This window comes from Micromys minutus (assembly GCF_963924665.1).
Source record: "Micromys minutus genome assembly, chromosome: X".
Lineage (NCBI taxonomy): Eukaryota > Metazoa > Chordata > Mammalia > Rodentia > Muridae > Micromys > Micromys minutus.
In genome coordinates this window covers 47,414,983-47,440,555 of record NC_137970.1, presented here as the reverse complement: position 1 = coordinate 47,440,555, position 25,573 = coordinate 47,414,983, and the positions used below count along the sequence as shown (strand labels likewise).

Genomic DNA, 25,573 nt, shown 5'->3' with positions numbered 1-25,573 from the left:
ATAAAAACAAAATCTTTTTTAAAAGAAAATATTTTGCTGGACATGACAGTGCACACCTTTAATTCCAGCACTCCAGAAACAGAGGCAGGTGGATATCTGTGAATTCCAGGTTGGCTTGGTCTACACAGCAAGTTTCAGGACAGCCAGGGCTACCTAGTGAGACCCTATCTCAAAAAAAAAAAAAAAAAAAAAACCCACAAAAGACAAAAACAAAACAAAACAAAAAACCCAAACAGATTAAAATCAAAGCAACCAAACAATGCAACACAACAGCAGAGCCTTTGACCTAGAAATGTTGCTTTTCTCCAGACCCTCCCTGCTTGCTCACCAAAGCTAGAGCTGCTGATGCTTTGGGATGCCTAACCAGTGTGGGACTAGAGCAAGTCCGTGATGATAATGACCGAAGCATAAACTACTGGGCAGAATTCTAGGTCTCTTTTTGTTACTTATTTTTGTTTTTTCATGATAGGGTCTTAGGGCTGGAATGATGGCTTAGGGTGTTAGCACCTTCTGCTTCTGCTGTTCTAGAAAACCTGACTTAGGTTTCTAGCACCCACATTTGACAGCTTGCAAACGCCTGCAACTCCAACTTCAGATCATTGGATACCTTCTTCTGGCCTCCAGGGCACCTGGATACATATGATACACACACACACACACACAGAGAGAGAGAGGGGGGGGGGAGAGGGAGACAGAGGCAGAAAGAGAGAGAGAGAGAGAGAGAGAGAGAGAGAGAGAGAGAGAGAGAGAGAGAGAGAGAGAGATTGATTCTCAGGTATCCCAGGCTTGCCTCAAACTCACTATGTAGCCAAGGATAATCCTGAACTCCCGGTCTTCCCTTTCCTGTTCCTCCATCCAGGTGTAAGCGGGTTGAACTATATGCCACTGGGGTGACTTCTCTCTTAACAGTCACTCTATGATTACTTCCCAGGTCCTCCCTGATGTTTTTGTTACTGTATGCTAGTATCTTTGTTCAGAAACTATAAAGAATAAAAGGAAGAGAGGGGAGAGGGCCCAAAGCTAGTCTCCAATCATGAAATCACACAACATGCACTTCCTCTCCCGATCCCCCTGCTAACGTCTCCAGTGTTGGGTCAGCCATCAACTGTTCTGGTTTCAGGCAACACATTCATGTTTAAGTTCTAGGTTTGGTCTTTGTATACAGTACCTTGCACTGGTCCCCTTCGCACAGCATCCTGCCTTGTGATGGCTCATCTCCTTCATTTTGAAGAATTCTATTCCTGGCTTCCGAGTATCAGCAACCCTGCCCAACTGTCACACTCGACGAGCAGATTTCAACTGCAGCCATTCAAGTCACAGAATATGAAACCCCACAATGCTAACCCTATGGGGCCCCCACCTTGAATCCATCCCCCAGAGTTGTCAGGGAGCCACTTGTGACAGTCCCCCAGAGAAATTGATCTCCAATGACTTATGCTATTCCAATTCACAGAAAAGGAAACCTACATCCCTCTAGGGAAGAATGGCCCTCCTGTTAGTCAATGGAGACAGAGGAGGCCACAAGCTGATGCCACATGTGCTGCATTTCCACAAGAGAAAGCATTTCAGCAGGTCAGAGGTCAAGCCTCCTCCTAGCCACCAGTCCAAGATGAGGGCAAGGTGATGACCATGATAGTGGTGGCATTGGAGGAGGTGGTGGCAGCAGTGGTGGTGGCTTGGTGACAGAGGAAGAAAGTATTGTTTTTGCTGTTTCATTAGGAGGCCGGAGGCGGTGAGAGGTTTCTGCTGCAGGAACGCAAAGCGCCGGGAGGCAGGAGGAAGGTACAGCAACGAGATTAGGATCAGAGAGGCTTTGTGCAGAGGGCCCAGGACAAGGAGAGCAGAGCCCAGACTTGTAGGCGCTACAAGGCAGGAGGCCACAGGCTGCTGGAACATTGAGCCTCCAGCCTGAGCAGGCCCCTGGCTCCAGGGGCTGTTGGGGCAAGCCTGTGCAAGGGAGGCAGGTTGGGAGTGCTAACTGGATTTTTTATTTTTATATCAAGACACTGCGTTTAAAATTTTTACAAAGGACAAACTCCATGGGTTTCCGTTAGTGTTTTAAGAACTTTTCTTTAAAAAAAAAAAAAAAAAAAAAAAAAAAAAAAAAAAAAAAAAAAAGCCAACAACTCAAAAACAAAAAGCCAAAAACCAAAAAAAAAAAAAAAAACCAACAACAACAACAACAATAAAAAAAAAAAAAAAAACACCGCTGTTTTGAAAGAGAAATGACAGACAAAGAGACTGTAAAGAAAATGGGGCAAATTTCTGATATCAAGTCCCCAAGGGCAGAGGCAGAACCCAGATTATATACCCAGGAGCCCAATAAGGTCAGGGCCTTTAGAGTACTTAGTTTACCAAACCTAGGCTCCTCCAGTCAGGCTGATGCTGCTGGCCTTTGCAGAAGCAGGCCACCCTGTAGGCTCTGCAGTCCTCTATGGAAGGCCCAAGAGCCAGCTGGTGCTCTGTCCTTGATGGCCCTCCAGTCCTGTCCATCACTAGCCTCTTCCTCCTCTCACCCCATAGTCTTGTGCCCATCTGTTACTGTCTTGGAGGGTCCTTCTCCTTGGTCTGATTGTATGAACATTGGGAGTCCCAGAACCAGAGAGCCCTGATCTTGGAGCCCTCCCTTCCAGAGCTGCTTAGCGCTCAATGGGCTGGAAAAGCATTGGTTCCATTTTTTTTTTTTTAAAAATCAACAAAAACAAGACCCAGAGAAAAGACCAAGTCTGGGGGGGAGGAAGAGCTATCCTGCTCTTTAAAGCTCCCGAGTCTGCAGTTGGTAGACGGTGCAGTTCCGAGAAGGCGAGCACCAAGGGGGTGTCCGGCTGTGGCTTCCAGGGCCCCAGGAGTGTCTGTGGTCGGGCTCAAGGAGCTGGCTCCAGCTGCTATTCCGTGGGCCCTTGGTACCAAGGACTCATTATGTGTCCCCATTTGAAGGGCCTGTTCAGGTTCACTTCTGAATTTGTGTTTTTGTACATGCGGGTGCATGTCCACATCTGTCTGTGTTTGTGCAGATGGGTCTGCTGTAGGGTGTGGGTGCGTGCGTGTACATATATGTGTATGTGTGTGCATGTGTGTTTGTGGGTCTGGGAGGGAGGGAGCTGGGAGATGGGTTGTGCTCTGGGATAGAGCTATACACGGGTAGTGGAGTGTGAGTGGGGCAGCCCGGTACTGTTGAAACCTGCGGCAAAGGTGTTATAGGGGTGCAAGGTCTGCAACCCAACCAGGGAATTGGGAATCATAGTGATGGTGTTGGGAGTCATGAGTGGGATGTCATCGGGGGAGCGCCGCAGGGTCAGGGTGTAGTCAGGTAATGCTGTGAGGCGCAGTGTGTCATGTGGGGGACCAGCCTCACACTCATGGTGAGTGGGACCCAACTGTAATGCTGCCAACTCCTCCTCTGGAGCAGTTCCCAATTCTGGGGCACTAGTTCCCCTTTGGGGGCTAGGCTGCCTCAGGGGCTCCTGGCGTCGTTTGTCCTTACGGTAATAGAGGGCAGCAAAGGCCAACACATTGAGAAACAGGAGGGAGGCCCCAACAGCGATGGTGACACTTAATTCAGTGGAGTAGTCTCGAGGGTTCTCAACCAGGAGTGGCCCTGCATCCTGGTCCCCATTCCAGGACCCAGGAGCATTCTCATTGCTGTAGGCAGGTGAGATGGCTGGCCGCTTGGTGCTCCAGGTCTTGCCGTTGGGCCTACGGGTGATGTGGGAGCTGTGGGTGGTGTCCGGGGGTGGCACTTTGGTGGTCGTGGATGTATAGTGGAACATGTCATGCAGGTTGTACAGGTGGGGCACCAGGTGTTTCCAAAAGGCTACCTTTGTGGCTCGGTAGTGATCACGAACCCTTGGTTTCAGCCCGATGTGAAGGTAGAGCTGGTCCCGGGGATTGTATTTGGACCAGGCCACTTCCTCAAAGCGGTTAGCCTTGGTGTGAATGAACTTGGTATCCTGGGGTACCGGCTTGTTGGGATCTCTGAAATACCACATTGAAATCTGGGGTCACCATGCTACCTAGAGAAAGAAAAGACCCTCAACCCCTTTCCTCCCCAGCGCTGAACCAGTTCTCGTGGCACGCAGCACACAGTCCCCTTCTCCCCTGAGCTCATCTGCTGCCATCAGGCTATGCAGATGCTCTGTCTCCTTACATATCGTGAGAGGCTATCAGTCCTCTGAGTTACCCAGTTCTATCAAGAGCCCTTGGAAGACTTTCCAAATGCACATTCTTCCCCCTGCATACTACCTTGAACCAGCTAACCCTGAATCCCACAGTTCTGACAGTAACACCTCCCTGCTCGGTCCTGATGCTAACAGAGTTCTGAACTCCAACAGAATTAGCTTGGTGGCTTTGGTTACCAGGGCCTGGAGTGTGCTAAGCAAGAGGTCTACTACCTCCTTTGACTAAAAAAACTTGAAGGGAGAGGCAGAACAGCACAGAATCATGATAAGAAGACTTAAAGGTGTTAACAGGCAAGCTTTAGGGAAATGCATAGAGAGGAAGCTAATGGAAGAAGTTTGATAGACGAGCAAAGGAAAGGGCATGCTGTGGTCCCAGAAAAGACACCCATTTTCTCCTTACCCGGTCTTGGCAAAGTTGGTCCAATAGGTCATAACAACAGCACTGAGCATAACATCATTCTTGGAGAAGTTGCAGGGGAAAAGGTCAGTGGGACCTACCATAGGGACACCAAAAACATAGGGCACTTCATCCCCGTGTGCTGCATCTGACCACGCAGGCTTCATGAGGCTCTGGCAGTGATGGTAAAAGGCGTAGAAGTAAGTAGGTGAGCCATAGCGGGCATGCAGATCAGCTGTCACCACTGAAGGCTCCACCCACTGGTGGTCAGTGAAGAGTGCCACCAGCGTTTTACGGCGGGTCTCAGGGTTGTCTCGGTCTGCCCAGTCTGTATACATGAACTTGATAGTCTCCCGCAGGGTATCCTTACCCTCAGGGTAGCCATACAGATTGTCCACAAAATTGGAGACAGAGTAGTCAAAGTCAGTGCCAGAGACACCATCCTCAGGGTCTACCACCCCTTCCACAAACTTCAGACCCTCACCCTGGTTGACGCCTAGCATGATATCATAGTTGAGGAACTCTCCCTGTTCCATAAGGATCTCAGGGTCATCAGGAATGACATCACCATCAATCACAGGGCCAAAAGCCACATGGTAGCGGGCTGGCTGAATGTCCTGTTCTACCAGCTCCTTGGCACTCTTTTGTCGAAGACAATCCACCATATCCACAGTGTCCAGGACGTTACAGCCCACTTTGTCTGCCAGCAAGCTGGTGTACTTCACTGGTTGGTAGTTCACAGCCCAGCTAGATAGTGCTGAACCACTTTGGATGATGGCCCTCTGGAAAAGCCCTACAGAATATAGGTGGCAGGAGGTCAGAGCTGTCATGTCACGTATAGCTATAAAACATTTTATCTTTTGTCACTGAGGCTACCCTGTGTTGTGAATTGGCTATGAAGGAAGAACTAGTCTTTTATCAGGAAATATCGGGCAGGATGCGGTGAGGGGAGGGAGGTTACTGAGCCCCTTCTTTGATTGTTTCCCTGTCAAGCTCCCCCCCCCCCCGCCACACACACACACACACACACACACACACACTGCTTCCCATTCCTGGTACCACAGTTGGTAACTTGGGGGTTAAGGGAAATGCCAGGGAGAATTAACCCCTTGGGTCCCAGCCATGGGCCTCCTTATGTTCTCTCCTCTCTTTATCACTCCTTGTCTCTCTCTCTTGCTTCCTGCCCAGCTGGGCCCAGTTCTGTGCCAACGCACCACCAGGGAGCTGGCGCTTACACCACAAAGGGGTCTTTTTCATGAGAGATGAGAAATGCTGGGAGAAGAGAGCCCCACATTCTGGGAGTTTAGGGACGAATCCTAAGAGCAAAGGCCCTGGGGTCTGAGAGTCTCCTAGCATGTGCCCTGGCAGTGTGGACTCTGCCCAGATCCCCTTTTGCCGAAGATAGGGACATATCACATTCAGATTCCCAAAGCAAGAGGGACCTCATTCCTTAACAAAAAGGAAGATTCTTTCACCTTTCTAAAGAAAGAATTATCTCTCCCTGGCCCCAAGGGAGTATTTGGCTCTTAGGTACAAAGGGCCAATGGGAAGATGTTTTGTATGAGCACAGAGGGGGAAGTACAGATTACTGCTTAAGAGAGAGCCATTTCCCAGATTATCCTCCGAGATACATATATTTATTAGTGCTGGGGATGGAACCCAGAGCATCCTGCAGGGTAGGTAAGTGCCTTGTCACTGAGCCACACCTCTACCCAGAGAGAACAAATCTTATAAGAAGCCAGGTCTCCAGAGCTATAGACCCCCTTATGATGCACAGCACAGTGCCATTCCAGGAAGGCCTTACTTATCCTAGTCAAAAGATGTGACAGGCCTCTTTACAGACACAGGCATCCTTATAGCCAGTCAGTTCACCCTCCTCTAGAAGGAAAAGAGAGGAGGGTTCTTCTGTCACCTGGAAACAAATACTCTTTCCAGTGGTGCTAGAGATGAAGCTCATGCCTTTGTCCCTTCATTCATACATACATACATACATCTATTCATTCATTCATTTACTCACTTTTATTCTCTCTCTTCTAATTCATGAGTGAGTGAGTGTGTGTGTGTGTGTGTGTGTGTGTGTGTGTGTGTGTGCCTTCTTTTTTGAGACAAAGTCTTGCTGGTAGCCCTAGCTGGTCCTCAAACTTGTGTCAGTCCCCTGCTTCAGCCTCCTCAGCACTGGGATTGCAGGTGTACGCCAGCATGCCCGCCCGGCTTCCCATCCCCTCTCTACGTACACAAGCCACACTTTAGTCTCCTGTCACTGTAGTTTCTAGAGGGGCTCAGGGACAAAGCCTCTGGGGCAGTGAAGATGGGTCCTCACTTTCAGATACAAGCCTTCTTCAAAAGATAGCAAGGCTTTGTGTGAGCGCACTCCCTCACTGGGCTGATCTCAATGATAAAATGAATTCTTGCTCACATCCTTCCTCACTTTAGAGAAGGGCACTTATTTCAAGGACTTCTTTTTTCTCCATAAGAAGCTCAGCTTTGCCTCTCAGAGATAAACTGTTCTCTATAGTCTAGCTGGAGAGAATCCTACCTTGACTAGCAAAACGGGGCCTATCTCTCAATGTAGAGCATCTTACTTTGGGCTCATTTCTCACCCTGGACCAGTTCTCTTGTACAGACGTCCTCCCCCTGAAAGGTGGACACTGACTGTTTCTTACACCTAGAAACCAATTTCCACCTATGATTTTGAGTCTGAAGTAACATGTCTTTCCCATACTGAGAGATTTCCTCCCCTACAAGGAACTATTGTCCCTTCAGAGTGAGGCATTTTATCCCCACGCTCCCAAATAAGACTCCCATGTTCTCAGAGTGTGAATGGGGATTCTTTCACATGAGGAGAAGCGCTTCTTCCTGTGCAGAAACATTTCCTTTTCACCTCCCCCACAAGGGACATGGAACTGACAGGGTGGCTGATTTCCTGGACACAACTGGGATATGGAGCCAGGCATTCTGGAGCTTGGGATATCTAAAGCTCAGTGTGTACTAGTAATAGACTATTCTATGTTGGAGGGCAGTGCTGGTGCACACCTCTGATCCCAGCACTGGGGAAACAGAGACAGAGGCAGGTAGGTCTCTGAGTTCAAGGCCAACATGTTAGATGGAGAGAGTTCCAGGACAGCCAGGGCTACATGGAGAAACCTTGTCTCAAAAACAGACAAACAAACAAAGAAGGAAGGAAAGAAAGGGAAAAGCTATTCTATGTTGATGCTCAGGAGCTACTCACCCTCCGAATGATGAGACAGTGTGAGGAGACTGACACAGGATGCACCGATGCCAGAGCCAAAGACAGTGATTCTACGGGGATCTCCTCCAAAGAAGGCAATATTCTCACTCACCCAGCGAAGGGCTTGGATTTGATCAAGGAGCCCATAGTTGCCCTTGGCAGCCTGATCCCCAGTGCTTAGGAAACCTAGATTCAACAACAACAAAAAAAAGCAAAAAAAAAAAAAAAATGAGAATAATGAGGGGGGAGATGCAGGACTTGGGTTATGATGTCATGAATGCATTGGGGAGGTATCATATGGAGGATAAGCATACAGCCATGGAGGACTTCCCACCTCACAAATGTTAACAGAAAGCATTGCTTCAGTGTGCAAGGCCCAGCATCACCAATATAGGCAGGGAAAAACCCCTGCTTCCCACCCATGATCTACTTTGGAAGGAGGGGGCAGACGATTTGATGTGTCTATTTCCTGTAGGCAGAAGAGTTAAACTGCAGAGCTTACAAATGGTCAGAGCTCGGCATTCCCTACCCGGGCACAGAATCTGGGGATATGATCCTAATATCAGGCAAGATACAATGGGGAGAAAGCAAGGACCCTGGAGCCAAACAGCCCTTGGTTAAATCCAGGATGAATACATCTTAGACATGTGGCCTTCAGCAAGTTATTTAAAAATCTCTGGGCCGTAGTTTCCTCTTCTGTAAAAATGGGGATAAAAATACCTCAAAGGGTTGTAACAAGGATAAAATGAGCATAAGCCAAACACATGGTAGATCTACAGTTACATTTTCCTCTTCGTTCTCTCTCTGAAGTGAAGAGCCCACAGGCAGCGATCCCTAAGCTCGCCTTGCCCTTCCTTTGCAAAACTGTCCATCTCCACTTCTTTCCAGGGCTTTGGTATGACTCCCCTCTCAGCACTCTCAGGGTAGGGCCTTGGTTCCCTTCTTCCAACACCTAAGCAATTAAAAACTCTAGGGGATGCAGCCCAGCAATCTATGTTGTTAACAAGCTCTCCAGGTGATGCTGATGCCTGCTAAAGTTGAGAAGCCTCTGGGTCAGATCATCTTTTTCATTTGATGGAGAAATGAGGAAGTCAGTGCACTGCGTTACCACAGAAACAGGTCTTCCCGCCCACCCACTAGGATTTGCTGCTGAGGAGACTACATGTCACCATGGAGACTACCTTCCCACCCACCTGCTGGGATTTGCTGCCGTGGAGACTAGTTACCATGGAGACTACCTTCCCGCCCACCTGCTGGCTATCCCACAGAGATGTCCTATATCCCCCCTCCCACCCTGTGCTTCCATTTTAGACTAATCCTGCTGCCTTATTTCCTCTATCTCTTCCTTGATCCCTGGGATCCTTGGAAGGCTCTACCTTCTCCTGCCCTAGGCTTTTGGAAGGGTCCTTTCCAGGTGGGTGTGATTGCTCCTACACATTGGAAACCCAAACTTGGATTAGTATTCTTTGACTCCACAGTTTAAAAGCCTGTTCACAGCACCTGGAATCAGCTTGGTTCAGGGCCATGTTGGAGGAGCCCATAGCTCGCAGAGAGCTGGCTGGCAGTCCTGGCAGTCTGCAGGCAGAAGCTTAATTCAAATAGAGCCAAGCAGACAGAAAACCACATCACTATCTATTCTCAGGTCTTTCTGTATGTAGCTTCTGCAAAAGAATTCATCTTACCAGCTCCAAGTGTGTTATTAGTTTCCTTTGGTCAAGCTAAGTAAGTAGTATGTAAGTATTCCTGCCAGAACTTTAGCTCAAGTCTTCCTTAACCCCAAGTTCCAGATGAGGAGAGGAGATTAGAGTAAACCTGAGAGCAACAATGAGTGGAAGAATTCCTTCAGATGCAGGAGGAAGCAGTCTGTGGGTCCTATTCAGAAATACAAGTGACTCCTGGAAATCTTAAAACCTAACTGGGGGTGATAGGGAGGAGCAAGAGGAGGAGGAGGAGAAGCAACACCTATGCCAGTACCTAAGTCAGCTGCCCAAAGCCTTGAGATCCTCTAGCAACATTTGCCATGTGTCTTTCTTCTCCTCTCCTTCATCATATCCCTTTCCCCTTTATTTCACCTAGACAATAGCAGATTTGGCTTCAATCTTTGTCAGGGCATCATTCAGTGAGGTATGTTAAAGTTGTCTGTCCTTATTGGACATGGTGGCTCACACCTCCATGGCAGCCAGAAGGTAGAGACAGGAGAAGGTTGAGTTCAAAACCACTCAAAGTGAGTTCAAGGCCAGCTTGAACTAAACAGCAAGGCCCTAAGAGAAAGAAGTCGGGGAGGGAGGGGAAGATATAAGGAAAGAAAGGATGGAGGGAAAGAGGGAGAGGGGGAGAGGGAGAGAGGGAGGGAGGGAGAGAGAGAGAGAGAGAGAGAGAGAGAGAGAGAGAGCAGCAAGGAAAGCCTGCAACTGAAGAGTAGATCTCTCCAACATGAGCAATCTCTAGATTAGGACAAATCTGGAAAGCCTGAGTTTGGTTTGGCCATCCCTCTGTTCCCTCAGACCTCATGAGCTTCCAGGTAAGGAACAGTGATGTATGTAAGGAACAGGCTCAGAAGGTGGTGGGGGTAAGCTAGGAGCGCACAAAGTCTTGCAGCCACTCATTGATAGTTTCATAGGATCATGTCCATCCACAGAAACCATGTGAGAATGAATACTCAGATACCCAACTCCACAAATTGTCAAAATAAATCTGAGTCAGCCTCCTTGAACCCAGGTTCTACTGCAGTACACACAAGCTGCTTGTCAACAGAAGATACAGGAATCTGGCAGATTGTATCAAAACTAGGTATTTGTGTCACTCCAGGATTGTCACTCACCATGTTTTCAGCTTGCCTGAAAGATATCTGAGCAATGATGTGGAATTAAGTGAATTCTGGAACCTGGAATAAAACTTGGCAAGCTATTACTTTCTCAGTATATCCATTACCTCTAGGTCTAGCCACATCCAATATACTGCTAGGTTCCTTTAGTTTTCTTGGCCCCGAAATCAGTGGGAGTGTATCAAATAATAGCTACACCCTCTGCCTTGGCAGATCGTGGGTGGGAGGAGATCTCATGAATTAGCTAGTGACATTCTCAAGACCCCTAGGAGAAACTTACATAGACTGACTGCAGTCAGGGTCAAGAGGTGCTGCTGAGAAGAAAAGCAAATGGATATGTACAAGCAGAGTCCAAAACTGGCTGCCTTTTTTAAAAAATAAAAAATACGTTGGAAAACAAAACACAGATACACAGCAAACTCTCCAAGCATCAGGGATAAACTCATGTTCTACATCTAGTGCCAAGAGACAAAAACATCTTGTATGTACCCAGAATACAATCAGTGGCTTATTGGTTATATTTGTGTTTCCAAATAGGAACTAAAGAGTACGTAGGAAGTGTTCAGGAACTTTTGACCAAATCTCAGTTTATAACTCTTTCTGATTATGGAGTAATGTTACTTGCTTAATCTCAAAGATGCATTTTTTTTCTGATGACCCATATGAGAGGAGGTCGTAAAGTCAGTGCTCTTAGCCTGAGTTTCATTTTCATGGCCAAGCTTCACAGGGAGCTATGAAGTTGTTTTTGTTTGTTTGCTTGCTTGTTTGTTTTTTAAACTATCTCTGTGTTGAGTGTGGTTGTGTAGGCCTATAATCCCATACTTGGATACAGAGACAGGAGACTCTCAAGCTCACGGCTGCCTGGCTACACAGTTAGACTTTATCTTTAAAAACAAAAATTGTGTGTGTGTCTGTATTGTTCTGATGAAGAATCCCATAGCTGTCATCAGAATCTCAGAAGAGTGCAAGGCCACCTCAAAGGATTAACAGTTTTTCACCCAGGTGGTAGAGATTAATCTGAATCTCAGCACTCAGTAGCAGAGGCAGGTGGATCTCTGAGTCTGAGGCCAGCCTGTCGTACAGATCGGATTCCAGAACAGCCAGGGCTTCACAGAGAAAGCCTGTCTCAATAAAACAAAAAACAAGCAAAATTAGGAATTTCTCATAGAGAAGCTGAAGGGATGAGAGGTTACCATTAAAAGCAGTATACCACTACACAGAGTGCTCCCAACCAGCTGCCTTTTATACAGCCCTCAGCTTCTGCCTGAGACCCTGGAGCTCTGGAATCCCACTGAAAGCTAGTGTTTCCTCTGTCTCATGCCCCAGTGGGACTCCTAGTCTTTCTCTCATCAGTAAGTTTATTCTTTTCCTTACTTTTGCCTCACTATCTTGCTCCTCCATTCTTTCATTTCTTCCATTCCTCATGGTCTGATACTATATGTCCTTAGCATCCTCTGAACATTCAGGTATGCCTTATCAAACGGAGTCTTGTAGTTATAATCCTTAAAAGCAGCCGAATCATGTATTTTCTTCTAGTTAGATAAGAGAAATTGGCAAATTGCTTTGGGCCATCAATTACTGTGCACTTATATGTGTACATCTGTGTGTGGTCATCTTTGTGGCTTTGGTGCTTTTTCAGAACTGTATGACCCTAGGGTGTGAGTTTATAGTCACCTCCATGGTACCATGACACTCAGATCCTCTTTCTGAACAGGACATAAAAGCCTTGCCATGGTGTCTGAGGCAGTGCAGAAAGACAGGAGAGCAGGGGAGACCCATGAAATTTAAAGTCTATCAGATCATATGGAGACCAGAGAGGTGCCATGAATGTTCCACAGTCAGGGTTCCAGGGAGTCACTAAAGAAGACACAGTCTAAAACATTTTTTGAGACAAAGTCTCACTATGTAGCCCTGCCTAGACTAGAACTTGCTCTGTAGACCAGGCTAGGCTGACTTTGAACTCATAGAGACCCACCTTTGCTTCTTAAGTGCTTGAATTAAAGGCATATGCCACCATGCCTAGCCTCATTTCTCCAGACTGAACTCCAAATAGATGTATGTCCCATGTAGAATTAAGGGAAAGTCAAGAGGAGATTGCCATTTTGTATATAGAATCCTTCCCAGAAGCAAATGCAGCACATGGGCTGCTGGGACTGGAACTGGCAAAGCAACATAGCCAAGAGCAAATTCAAATGAGCTCCTGTCCAACATCCAGACAAACTGCTGATTCAACATCTGGACCCACAGACCCCCACAGAAATCCTGAGGACACCATTCCCCAGGGAAGAAGTTGGCTTCTTTGTGCCCACATTTACAAAAATGGAAAGCCTGGATGAGCATCTAAAAGAGAGCAAGGGTCTATATGCTGTCTGTCACCTTCCCTGGGGTATTCCTTTATCTCAAGACCTTGGCCACAGATAGGTACTGGCAGTCATCAGAGAAGGTATAAGATATAGGAACAGTCCAAATCACCCAAACATGATTTAGGTGGCAGAATATGTGGTAGGTAGGATAGATACATGATGGTGCATGGGGGAGGCTTGGGGAAATGTATATGCTCCTGAGTAGGTTCACATAATGAGTAGGGGTGAAGGGATGTATGTATGGAAGAACAAGGAATATGTACATGTGTATACATGAGGAAGCATGCATGTAGCTAGGGAGAATAGGTATGTCTGTGTGTGTATGTGTGTGCACAGATGCAACTTGAGATACAACGATGTGTGTGTATTTGAGAGGTAAGGGGGTGAGAGCACATGTGTATGTGTTGAGTATGTATTGACAGAGTATATGTGGAAAGACTGTGTACATGCATATGCCTGTAAGCATGTGGAGGGGTCTAGTCATTGTGCATATATGAGGGGATATATGTACAGTGAATGAAATGGTTACCATGTGAAAAAGAATATTGGTTTGTTTTATGTAAGGTAGGAGAGGGATAAATGTATGTATATGTGAAGTACATCATGTGTAAAATTAATGCACAGTGGGACATGTGGGAGGGTGTGTGTGTGTGTGTGTGTGTGTGTGTGTGTGTGTGTGTGTGTGTAGGCATAGTGGAAGGTATGTACACAGAAGAGTCTAGGTATTTGTGTAAGTTGTCAATATAGAGGTAGCAGAAACTGACTCTGGGAGTATGTATGATGTAGCTGTGGGTAAAGGATATGAAACAGAGTATATTTTATATATAGGTTCACATAATGAGTAGGGGTGAAGGGATGTATGTATGGAAGGTGAGAGAGATCTGTGTGGGGTTTGGATGTGGCACATACAGTGTGTGGGTATGTGGATATGTGTGTGAGTGAGACTGTATGTGTCTCACTCTGTGAGGGCGTCTGTAGGAGTGGACTAGAGCTGTGTGCACATGTGCCTTGGGGAGCGAGAAGTATTTGTATGCGTGGGAGTGGGTGGATGGATGTGACATGTGAGTATATGAGCATTTGTGGACACACAGTGGATTAGAAAGAATATCTGTATATACACACAGGTATTTAGGGCTGTGGGGCTGGGTGAGCAGCAACAAAGACACTAGACAATTAACAGGACCTAGAAAACTCAGCCAAGCAAAAGTCTGGTAACAGAAATCTGGCTTGAGACTTAAGAACTGTGACGTTTAAGCTATACACGGTGGTGGCCCAGGCCTATAATCTCAGCCCTTGGGAGGTGGAAACAGGAAGATCAGGAGTTCAAGTCCAACCTAGGCTACCCCATCTAACTCCTCCTTTTAAAAAAGTATACATTTTGAACTGAATTTCCACTGGCATCTAAATATTCTGAAAAGGGGCCTGAGAATAAAGAAAGCCCTTGGCATTTGGGTAAGCGTGAAGGAATAATGTGAGTCTGGGATTAACAGCAGCTGGAGAACTAGGACTGCCTGAGTTGACTTCCCTGGGATCCCCACCCCCTTTCAAAGCCACCCCTCCTCCTAGGAACCTGGAAGAGAACCGTACCTAGCACCCCAACCCGATAGTTGAGGGTGATGACGATGACGTTGCCATAACTTGCAAGAACGCTGCCATCAATCATGTTGCCTGTTCCTTCCATGTAAGAGCCTCCGTGGATGTAGACCATGACAGGTTTAGCACCACTGTCTCGGATGTCTGTAAGGAGAAGGGGTGAGACACAGGCTAGGTAGGATGCCCTTCCTCCCCTACCCCCGCCAGCCCTGGGGGGGGGTGCGGGTAGCAAAGCTATTCCAGGTGCCAGGACACCACCACGACCCCTGAGGGCAGGACTCATGGGGCTGCTAGGCCCGGAGTTCAAGTACTGGCCAGAGAGCTGAGCTTGTAGAATATTTTTTAAGGATTTGGGTTTCAAGCGCCTCCCAACTGAAGATGGCCATGTGGGCATAATTCATCTGGGCCTGGGTGACTATGGCTAGCTTCTAGGGGTGAGAGAAGAAATAGCAAGGACTTGGTGATCCCTTAGCAGCATCAGGTGAGTTCCTGCCCTGTATACCCAGGAGTCCTGGGACCTGACATGGCTTTAGAAAGCAGGAGCTGGGGAGCCCTGAAAACCCCAGGACTAGACCAGTTACATGGAAACGGCCATTGGCAGCAGCTGGATTCCCCCGCCACCCCCCAGTGCAGACAGAGACAAGAAGGATGGGGAAAAGGGGTGGCACAGGGAGAGAACAGGAAGGTGGGGGAATGGGGGGAGTGAATGGTAGAGATGGGATGGGGGAACCTTATAGATCTTAACTGCATGCCCACATCCCCATTCTTCCTGGGCAAACTTAGCTGGAAACACTGGGGTGGAGCAGAACTTGGAATGAGAAGGCCTGCCCAGCCAGAGTCAAGATGTACGAGAAGTCTCCACCCAGGTCAGTGCCCCGGGCTCATCAGGGGGCTGCTCTCAAGACCAGCCAGCATGGTGTGGGGCTGGAGCAGTCAAGAGAAGGGTCCAGGCCTGAACTTGACATGCCTGTCACTTGTCAGTCTGTGAGCTTGTCCACTCTGCCACACTGGCCAGCCCTGCCAGTCACCAGTGGATCCCCTGAACTGCCTGTCCCCTCCAGGGTCTCCAAAGGGGCAGGCCCAGAGCACGGGTGGAGAAGGGAATGCTGTCTGCTGCAGCATAAACAATCTTGTTACCCCCAAGGAGGAAGGATGGTCCCATTGCCACCAGAGACTCTTAGACCATCTATCTACTGATGGCTGTGCTATCTGACCTGGCTTGTTAGGCCACAGTTTTTCTGGTTCTGTCCCCAACCTAGTACAACCTCTAGCCCTAGTGCATCTTTCTTTGGGAGAAAAAGTTGGGGAGGTGCTGTCTTTGAATGTCACTGTTTTGCCCTTTGGTGTGCCCTAGCAGGGCCACTCTCCTAGGAGCCAGGCTCTCCTTGGTGAAATCCAGGCATCTCCTCACCGTCCGATTTTCTTTGTGCCTGTCCCCACCCTTCCTGACCTTACTTGTTCTTCACCATTTCTGCTGCCACATATGGGCGGTGCCCATGAGTCACAGAAGATGGGAGGGGGTCAGGGGCCAGGGCCAGGAAGACACCCTCCCTATGGCTCTACTTGTGGTTGGTCCCCTGCTCCTGCCAGCCGTGTCCATTGCCCCAGAAGTCCCAGTGGCCAATGAGGCCAATGACGGAGGAACAGCCCAACGGCCTTTTACAGGAACAGAAACACACCAACGGACGGACAGACAGACAGACGGGGCTTCTCCCCATTGAGAAGGGGAGGGGCTCTGTGCCATGCACCAGCCGCCGCGCCCTGCAGCCCCCAAATACCTTCATCTTCATCCCCGTCATTATCCGCTAAGTCCTCGCCCTGTTTCTTAGCGCCGGATCCTGGGGACCAGACACGGGGAGACACAACAGCACAGAACAGAGAACAAAACAGAGAGAGAATTCAAAAACAGCATGACTGCAGTGTGGCCCAGCAAGCCAGCTCTGGGCCTGGGCCCAGGACAGGCAGGAGGGATGGCAAGAACTGAGGGAATGGGTGGGCTGAGGCCCAGACCTTTTATCAGGATGATGGTGTTGCAGGCCTCTGCTGTGCTGACCTCCCTGCACCTCCCTGCCCCGCCTCCCTGTCCCCAACCAAGTTCATTCGCAATTAGGAAGGAGGTAGCAGCAAGTGGGCTAGGGTACAGAGCCAAAGGCCCACTTGTGGAAACTTTATTCTGGATGGAAGGGCTGCATGTCTAGACACAGGCAGGTTGAGCTGGAGAGCAGGGACAGGTACTAAAGGTAAGGAGTGACATTGCCAGCATCTATGTGATGTACTCAGGGCAGAGGTGTTTACTAGGGACCCCAAGTCTGAGCTCCCAGGGCCCAGCGGGCAGATTTGAGCTGGGCCTCAGCTGACCCTGATTCCCACAGGAGAAGATGGGAGATGAAATTATTCCTCTGGCTTTGTTCACTGGGGTCCTCTGCTCTTGTGAATGGCAAATGGGGCTCCTGCCCACAGGAACCAGATTTAAGAGCAGCAAATGTTGCTATAGGAGAGAGCCAGAGGGGAGGGAGGGAGGGAGGGAAGGAGAAAGAAATAGAGGGAGAGGGAGAGAGACAGAGAGAGGGAGAGAGAGAGGAGAGAGAAATGGTTTCTACCATATACTGAATACTGAACATCTACCACATGCCAGACATTCTACTGTTGCTGCTCTGTTCAACTCTAACATCCCAATGAGGTTGACACTATCCTTATTCCTCTTTCACTGATGGGGAAACTGAGATTCAGAGAGGTAAAGTGACTTGCTCATGACCACACAGCTAGGAAGTGCTAGTGGTGTGAATCAAAAGTCTGCTGGACTTCAAAGCCCTTATGGTCTTTCCACTGCATCATGCCACCTTTTGGGAGGAGGAAAAGGGAAGGAGAAACTAGATGAGAGAAGTGGTGAAAGGAGAGGAGAGCAGAGAGACGAGAGGGAGAAGAAAGGCGTTCAGACCCGGGCGGGGGGCAGGTTTGGCTGGCACTTCCCCCTCTTGTGAGGAGACTAGAAGAACATCTTGGGATGGCTAGAAAAAGACACGATCTATTGTCTGCTCACTGGTCAGTATGTCAAAGTGGAAGTAACTCCACTGGCACCCCACACCTTACCCTCCTACATCCATGACCACAGATACTTCAACCTGGGGCAAGCAAATGGCTCTCTTTCTCTGTTGGTCTGTACTCTGGTGACTGAATATCCTTCTAGTCAATATACTATAGGGAACTACTCTCCTACTACAAGATAGCAAAACCCCAGCTCTACTAGAAACAGCCTCTGGCTTCCTAAACGTCCAGTGGTACCTATTATCTTACCACATTAGCTCAACACCTGCCCATCTTGCCCTTAGAACCTCAGTGAGACATAGCCACCAGACAGAATCACTCATTCCTAGACATCAGTTCCTTTCAACTCCACGGAGGCAGGGGTTGGAGTAGATCCTTCCCAGGACACCCTTCACTTCTGGTGGCCCTTCTGTGAGGGTCTGAGAGTACTTGGTTGGTTGATCATCCTAGCCTTGTCTTAGCCTCTCTTGTACAGATGCCTTTGCTCCTTCCGCGTATCCCTGATTATCAATTCCCTGGTGCCATGGGCTTTACCAGGCACCACCTGAACACATGGGGGCATGGAGGATCCCACATAGGTCACCCCCACCTGCCCTGTGCACTACACACACACACACACACACACACACACGCACACACACACACACACACGCATGCACAGGCACACAGTGTGTGCCCAAATAGGCAAGATTAGTAACTTTTTCAAATGGCTAACAGGCCCATGATAGGGAACTAATTTGAACAGTTAAAAAATCAAATCCCCTCTCCTATCCTGTGGAAAGCCCACTTCCCAGACTGGCTTTATGGAGTTAAGGAATCCAGAAGTTTTAATACCAGGCTAGGAGTGTCTTCAGAACAAAGATTAGATTCCCTTCACAGCCCAACAGCACCTTGCCCATCATTCACAATTACAATTGGCAAAATATTCATACTGCATGGCGGCTTCCAGTTAGCGATCTGGCCAAAATCTCAGCATGAGCTTGGCCTGCCTTGGGCTCTTACTGGAGCCCTAAAAGATCTTTCTTCCTAAGCAGTGGTTAATAGTAATCTCTTCCTCAACCCACTGTATCCCACTAAGTAATTTGTGGAAGGAGCGTTGAAACCCTTTCCCTGAATACAGGTATAGATTAATGGAAGGTTATGGCCAGAATGGTCTTTCTGCCTTCTCATGTGGAAATGGAGGCTCTTAAGAGAAAAAGAAAAAAATAAGACTGACCTCTGAGCCTGAGCTTCATAAAGAGTTCATGGCCAGCCTGAGCTGCAGAGCAAGACCCTGGCTCCAAAAGCAAACCACAACACAGCATAGCAAAGAAAAATGAAGCAGAATCAAAGGAATGCCATATGAGTTGGCAGCAGAAGCCTGGGGTCACTCAGGGATTGTGCTTCCTAGACAAGTCTTGCTTAAGCAGCACTACAGAGGCCCTTCATTTGCATGAGAGCCTCTGCAAGCTCCCTACAGTGTGTGAGGGCCTGGGATGGATGTAAAGAGAGGTAAAACACTGCTCTTAAGGGCAGCAAATCTGACTCCGTGCTCCAATGTGCATCAGAAGCCCTCCACATATGGGCTTTTGAATGTGCTGATTCTTAGCATTCCTTAGAGATTATCAGGCAGTAGGGATGCTCCAGGAATCCCAAAGACACCGAGAAAGCCTGCCTTAGGGCATCAAAGGAAAACAAAGGCCAAGCTTGCCAAAGGCTTATAAGGGTGAGTTGTGGTTGTCTTTGTTCCTTGGGCTGCTACCACAGTCAATTAGCCCAGTCTAGCCACATCTGTCTGATCTCTTCTGTTTCATGGGGGTGGGATTGAGCAGGTGGAAGCTGCCTTCATGGGCTACAGTGGAAAGAACATTCCCCGAGGGTCAAGAGCCCCGGGTTTTGGCCCCAGCTCTGCCCCAGACTGGCAACAGGGCCTTGTACAGCAAGTCACTCCCCTGGGCTCTGTTCCTCATCTGTAAAATCGGAATACTGCTTCCTGCCTTGCTTGCTTCCCGAGATGCGGAGAGGCATTTATGAGGTAAATATGAGAACCCTTGCAGACAACATAAAGTGGTGTGCAAATAGGAAACTACTATACAGGAAAATAGATTCCTTTCAGCAGGAGGGTGAATTTAAAATTGGTTTTCTTTAGAGTCTACAATTTCCAGAGATTTCCAGTCTCTGCCACAGGAGTAGCCTGGGTCTTTCAGCTATGCTCTGGTGAGAGGTGGAAAGGCAGGGGCAGGGTGTGCTGCAGAAGAGCAAATAGATGTATGCACCGTGTTTCTTTTGAGCTTCAGTGGGGGGGGGGTCAAGTATAGACTTTTAACCCAGGGCAGGGTACTGGAGGGAGGGTCTTATATTTGCACTAGCTGCAGGGAAAGGTGGAGCCTCTGGCTCCAGCTTGACTGCCTGTTTTCTTCTGAGGTGTTACCAAAAGAGCCACTGGCTCTATCTTTGGTACTCCTTAGGGAAGCTGGGAAGACTGGAATCAATGGGCTTTCTGCTTCTGCTCTAAAACCTGCCTTAGGCCACTGGATCCTCTCTACAAAGCAGCTAGAGCCCTTCCAGGAGAAGGAACCTTAAGCCTGCTCACTGCCCTCTCAACCTGGACTATTTGACAGAAGGCTGGGTCCTCAGGGGCAGGGACAGGTGGGCAAGCAGCCCTCCCTCTCTCTCTCTCTCCCTCCCCGCCGGCTCGCTACCTACCTCCTTTCCTACAAATTTTCTTGTTGGGCTTTCGGGCGCATTCCTTGGAAATCCGCTTTACTGTAAAATGAATAAAACACTAAAAAATAACAGGAGGCCTCTGCCCAGGGGCATGCATCCCCCCACCCTGGCCCCAAGAGCTGAGCTGCTCTGCAGCGGCACATGGCAGAGAGCCTGTCCCACCATCTCCTTATTTCTGTCACTTACCTTAATGTGACCCCCGCGGGAGGAGGCATCAGCTAGTGGAAGAGGAGGCACCTGAGCATCGCCAACCAGGCTTGCCCCCACCTCCCTCGCACACCCAGCTCCCTCAGCCACACACACCTACCACCTTTCTAAGCAGGTGGAATGGCAACAGGGGAGCCTGTTGGAGCCAGCATCCTCCCGCGGGCAGCTGCCAGCAGTCACCCATACTCCCCCAGGGTACCCCCATCCAGTACTGGACCTAGACCTGTCAAAGCTCTCAGGCCTGGCCAGCCCCCTTCTGGAATCAGTGTCACTCACACATGGGAGCTCGGACAATGCTGGGAGAGGGGAAGAACAGGGAGGGGAAAGGCCAAGCGGAGTGATGGTTAGAAGCATTTTCACAGACAGACAGACGCATGCTGCAGGGCACACAACCACATGCAAGCCACAAACACAACAGGGCAGGCGGGAGGCAAGGAGGGCTCAATGCCTGGCCGCAGCACTCACCATCTTCCGTGGGCACATACACATTCAGATAGAGGCAATCTTCGTTGGGCTCCTGGATATAAGTGGCGACGATATCCAAGTTGGCAGTGAACCAGACTGGCAGCATGACTTCGGGCACAGCTGTGTGGATGTTCTGGGGGCACACTGGGGGAAAGTGTGTGGCGTTCCGGATGCCAGACCAGGATGGGGGTGGCTCAGGGGGCAGGAAACGTTTCTCGCCGATCGGGGGAGCTGCGTAGGGTACCCCCAGGTATTGGTCCACAGGACCCAGGATTTCACTGGGCAATGGTACTCTGGCACCCCTTAGCTTCCCAAAGTGAGTATTGACTGTAGGTGCTGGGGCCTGGGTACTGGCCCTCAGCACCAAACTGAGAAACCACAGGATGAGGCACAGGCTCCGGCCAACTGTGGGCGTGGGGCTCAGGGACAACGAGGGCAGGCCAAGCTGCAGCCACATGTTCCGGGCAGGGGGACTGGCAGGAGATGAAGACTCCGGGGTCACAGCATCAGCCCAATAGGCAGCCCCTTCATGGCCACACTGACTTGAACCTCAAAACTGAGCTCTCGAGGGACACCTACAGGTGCCCAGCAACGCAGAGAGCAGGTCGTCCAAGCACCACCACTTCGAAAGAGGGCTCCCTTAGGGCCAGACAGGCCTGTGGAAAGAGGGAAGCATGTGTCATCCAAGATGGTCTGTGAGGGCTCTAGGGTCAGTCTTTGGGACCTCAATGGGCTTGGCCTATTTTCCCACAATTAGAGGTTTCAAGTGCCCAGGGGTCCAGAGACTCACAGGTGATCCATTGCTAATTAGAACTATTTTTATGTGCCTGGTCATGGTGTGAAAAAAATCTACAGGAATGAGCAGAGTGACAGTTGTTGCCATTGTAAATTCAGCCCCCAACTCCAATTCCAACATCAGCAAAGATCCCCAGGGTCTGCTGGAGTCAGAGCATGTACTGACAGGGAGCGTTGGAAGTGGAGCTTCCAGTATGGCTGCCAACTTCACCCCAGGCTTCGAAGACTTAAGAAAAGAAAAGCAGCAGGTAAGCAGGAGGGTCCCACAGAGAGATGCCCTTTACCCTCAGGCAGGGCAGGGAGCACAACGGCCATTTACCTAAGTCCAAAGATATCCCCCCATGCCTCTCCTTGACATTTCTCCTCAGCCTTAACTGCTGCGGAGTCCTTAAGCCTTTGTCATTGCTGCTGCCTAGCTCTTCATTCAAACCAAATGCCAGCAACAAAGGCAAAAATGGATCTACTGAGCACACTAGGCATTGTGGATGCCAGTCCAGTATTAAAAAAATAACAGGATGTAGGGACATACACTTGGAACTCATGAACTCATAAAGACTCAAAGAAGGAGCAAGGGACCAAGGTAGGATCCCAGACACTGCAATATTCACTGGTAGAGACATATATTCCAAACCCACAGAGATCTAGTTCCACATTCCAAGACAGACCGCCTCACACAGCCAGAGCCTCACAGTGGTACATTCACACACAGAGAGAGACCTACTGAAACAAAATCACACATACCCGCATAGGTAAATATCCAGACACAGCGGCATAATGGTGACACATAGGTGGAGACAGAAACAGAAATAGCAACACACTCAGACACATAGGCCTTCTGACACAGTTAGAGTCAACACATATACACGGGCACACAGACATGTGTGTCCCACATGGACACACAAACACTCAGTGAGCACACATGCACATGTCACATGTCTGTGCGCAGACACACAGTCGCATTTAGTTTTTCCCCATTTCTCCCGCCTTCCGAGATTGCAGGCATGTTCCTTTAAGAAGTGGCTGAAGGGGTGGGGGAGGGAGATTGGGAACGACCAGCAATCGGCAATCGGCCACCATGGGAGGGGAATGAGAATGTGTGTGTGTGTGTGTGTGTGTGTGTGTGTGAAAGAGAGAGAGAGAGAGAGAGAGAGAGAGAGAGAGAGGAGAGAGGGAGAGGGAAAGAGAGAGAGAGAGAGAGAGAGAGAGAGAGAGAGAGAGAGAGAGAGGAGGGGGGAGGGAGGGAGGGAGGGACAGAGCTAGAGACAGAGACAGAGAGATAGAGACAGACAGGGAGGAAGAGACAGACTGAGAGACGGAGAGACAGAGAGAAAGATAGAGAGGAAAGCAGGAAAACAGGCAGGCGGGTAAAGTGACCAAAGGGATGGGGGCTTAGAGGAAATGGGGAGCAAAGTATGGGGTGGGGAGATCCCAGACACTGCCCAGAATGCACCCGGGGGGAGGGGAGGAGGAGGGGAAGGGGAAGGGGAAGGAAGGGGTAGGAGTAGGGAGGTGGGGCAGGAGGGAGTGGGTGGGTGTGTATATGGGGGGGTTAGTCCGCAGCTGAGTTCACACAATCCCCCCATTCACCGTCTCCATGGCAACTCTGGGGCACAGACCGCTCATTCACACAGCTTCCCCGCCAGCACCCCCCCATTAACCCCCTCGATGCTGCCCCCACCTCACAAATTCCATTAACCCTTTCTAGAGGCCTTCCTCTCCAGTAACCCTTCGGTGCCAAATGCCAAATTCCCCTGTTGAGTCAATTCTCTGCAGCCCCTCCCTCTGGTGAACACCTAGACAAACCAGCCGACCCCCAAATGCCCTCTGTACCCTAGGACCCACTGTGAGTTCCCAAGGCCAAGATCTCCATTCTGGTCCAACTTGCAATTTGGGAGAAGAAAAGGGGAGACAGCAATGCTGGGATGAGAATGGCATCTAAGGGGACTTTGAGGGCTGGAGCAGTATTGGGAAAGGGGCATTGTGCTAGAATGGACTAGTGTTGAGAACTGCAGTATTGGGGGCTATGTAGGTTTGGAACGGTATTAGAGGATGAAATTGCCCTAGAATGGGGAGGCTAGAATAAAGGCCTCCATTGGGTGGGGGGGCTGCAGAGAGTGGGGGAGGGAACCTGGCTGTAAGATGCTATGAGGGAAAGGGTGTGGGGGTGCACTGCAGGGGAGGGGGTATTGGCAATATGAAATACTGGAATGGGGCTGGGGGCTCTGGTTAGGGGTATTTTTGGTGAGCATGCAGGCTGGACCATAGAAATAGAAAAACCAAGGGCGGAAGGATGATAGGGATGCAGGATTTAGGGAGGAGGTAGAGGAGAGAAGCAAAGCAAGGGAGGGCCGGGAGGTCAGGGGTACCTATGGAGAACATGGGGTTGAGAAGGATGGGAGCCACTGGCCAGGGAGGTGGAGGGACCCGGGTTTGGGAGGGGACAGGTTTGGGAAAGGTATGGGCAGCTAGAGGATGAGAGACCGAAGCAGGCGGCCTCACCTGTTCCCTAGGCGGCTGCAAACGACTGAACCGGGCCACGGACCACCCATATCGCCTCCAGGCCAAGGGCTCCGCACCCGAATCCCGAGATCAGCTCTCCGGCAGCCTGGCTGCTGTGCCCGCGCACCAAGGGGGCGCGCTGCGCGTGCCCGGACACGGGGGGGGGGGGGGGCGCGGTCCCTGGCATTAACTCCTTTTGTGCCAGTGATGGCTCAAGTCCTGGGGCATGGCCCAATACCCCCCACCCCCGCCCGACAGACACACACACACACAAACACACACACACACAAACACACACACACACACACACACACACACACACACACACACACACACAAATGTTCAGGTAAGTTCTGCTCCTGCCCACCTCCCTCACATTCCAAGCTATCAGACAGCTAGGTGATCTAGGACATATCCAAACTTTATCTGCAAAGCTTGACAACCTTGACAGACAGGGAGAAACTGAGGCACTGTATGCAGAAGATCGTTTCTTGCCACAGAACCCTCATTTGGCAACCATAACCTGTCCTTAGCGCCAGCACTACCCAAGGTGCAATCACCAGTGGGGGCTACTTTGCCCTCATCCTGTTACCCTCCCAGAGGTCAATGTCATTTACTTCTGCTGCTTCTGTCAACGTGGATTGGATTCAGTCTCAACAGACCAGCTGTCTGTCCATTCTGGCTTCTACCCCACTCCAATAGCTAATGATTTTAGTTTCTATATGTAATGCACCTAGCATACATACACCCCTAAATCCCTGCTGAATGTCCCTTATCCTAGCCAAATTTCTACCCCTTGGGCTCCTGGCAGGATAGAGTAAGTCAAGAAAAAAGACATGTCAGTTGTGTGGGCTTTACCATACCTGGGAGCCCCATTGCTTTCTCGTGACTTGAACAAATCCCATATGTAGGTGAGTTTTGTGGGCTCAGAGATACTTTTATCTTTTCTTATATACTTTTAAAAATAACTTGGATACTCATTGATTGGCACCCAGGCTTTTAGCAGCATACTTGACACCTCCTAGTGATAAGAGTACAACTATAGATTTGGGGTACCATCCAGTTATCACCCAACCACCAGGCTAGTATAGACTTTTTCCAGCCCCAGCTGGGCAAAATCATCAGTCGTAAAGTAGGTGGGGTCCCCAGTACAGCCTTGGAGGCAGACAGACCACAAAGGAGGTAAGACTGGCCCATCCTTTGTTTCAAAAGTGACTGAAGGAAATTTTGAGTTGAGAATGAGGAACAGTCACAACTGCTAAGGTGGGTTGT

The 25,573-nt window shown here is 49.4% G+C and overlaps 1 protein-coding gene across 4 annotated transcripts; it reads right to left on the bottom strand.

Moving 5' to 3' along the window:
- Nucleotides 1-3,131: 3,131 nt before the first annotated feature.
- NLGN3 (neuroligin 3) lies at nt 3,132-21,464 on the bottom strand (the record flags this gene model as incomplete). 4 transcript variants are annotated; one of them, XM_080909991.1, is made up of 7 exons in its annotated part: nt 3,132-3,975; nt 4,579-5,368; nt 7,805-7,990; nt 14,579-14,728; nt 16,363-16,422; nt 20,315-20,374; nt 21,008-21,464. In XM_080909991.1, 7 exons carry the CDS (start codon nt 21,462-21,464, stop codon nt 3,132-3,134), a joined length of 2,547 nt encoding a protein of 848 aa, XP_080766117.1. The 4 variants fall into 4 exon arrangements, with proteins under 4 accessions (XP_080766117.1, XP_080766118.1, XP_080766119.1 ...); XM_080909992.1 differs by lacking the exon at nt 20,315-20,374; XM_080909993.1 differs by lacking the exons at nt 16,363-16,422; nt 20,315-20,374.
- Between the last annotated feature and the right edge of the window lie 4,109 nt (nt 21,465-25,573).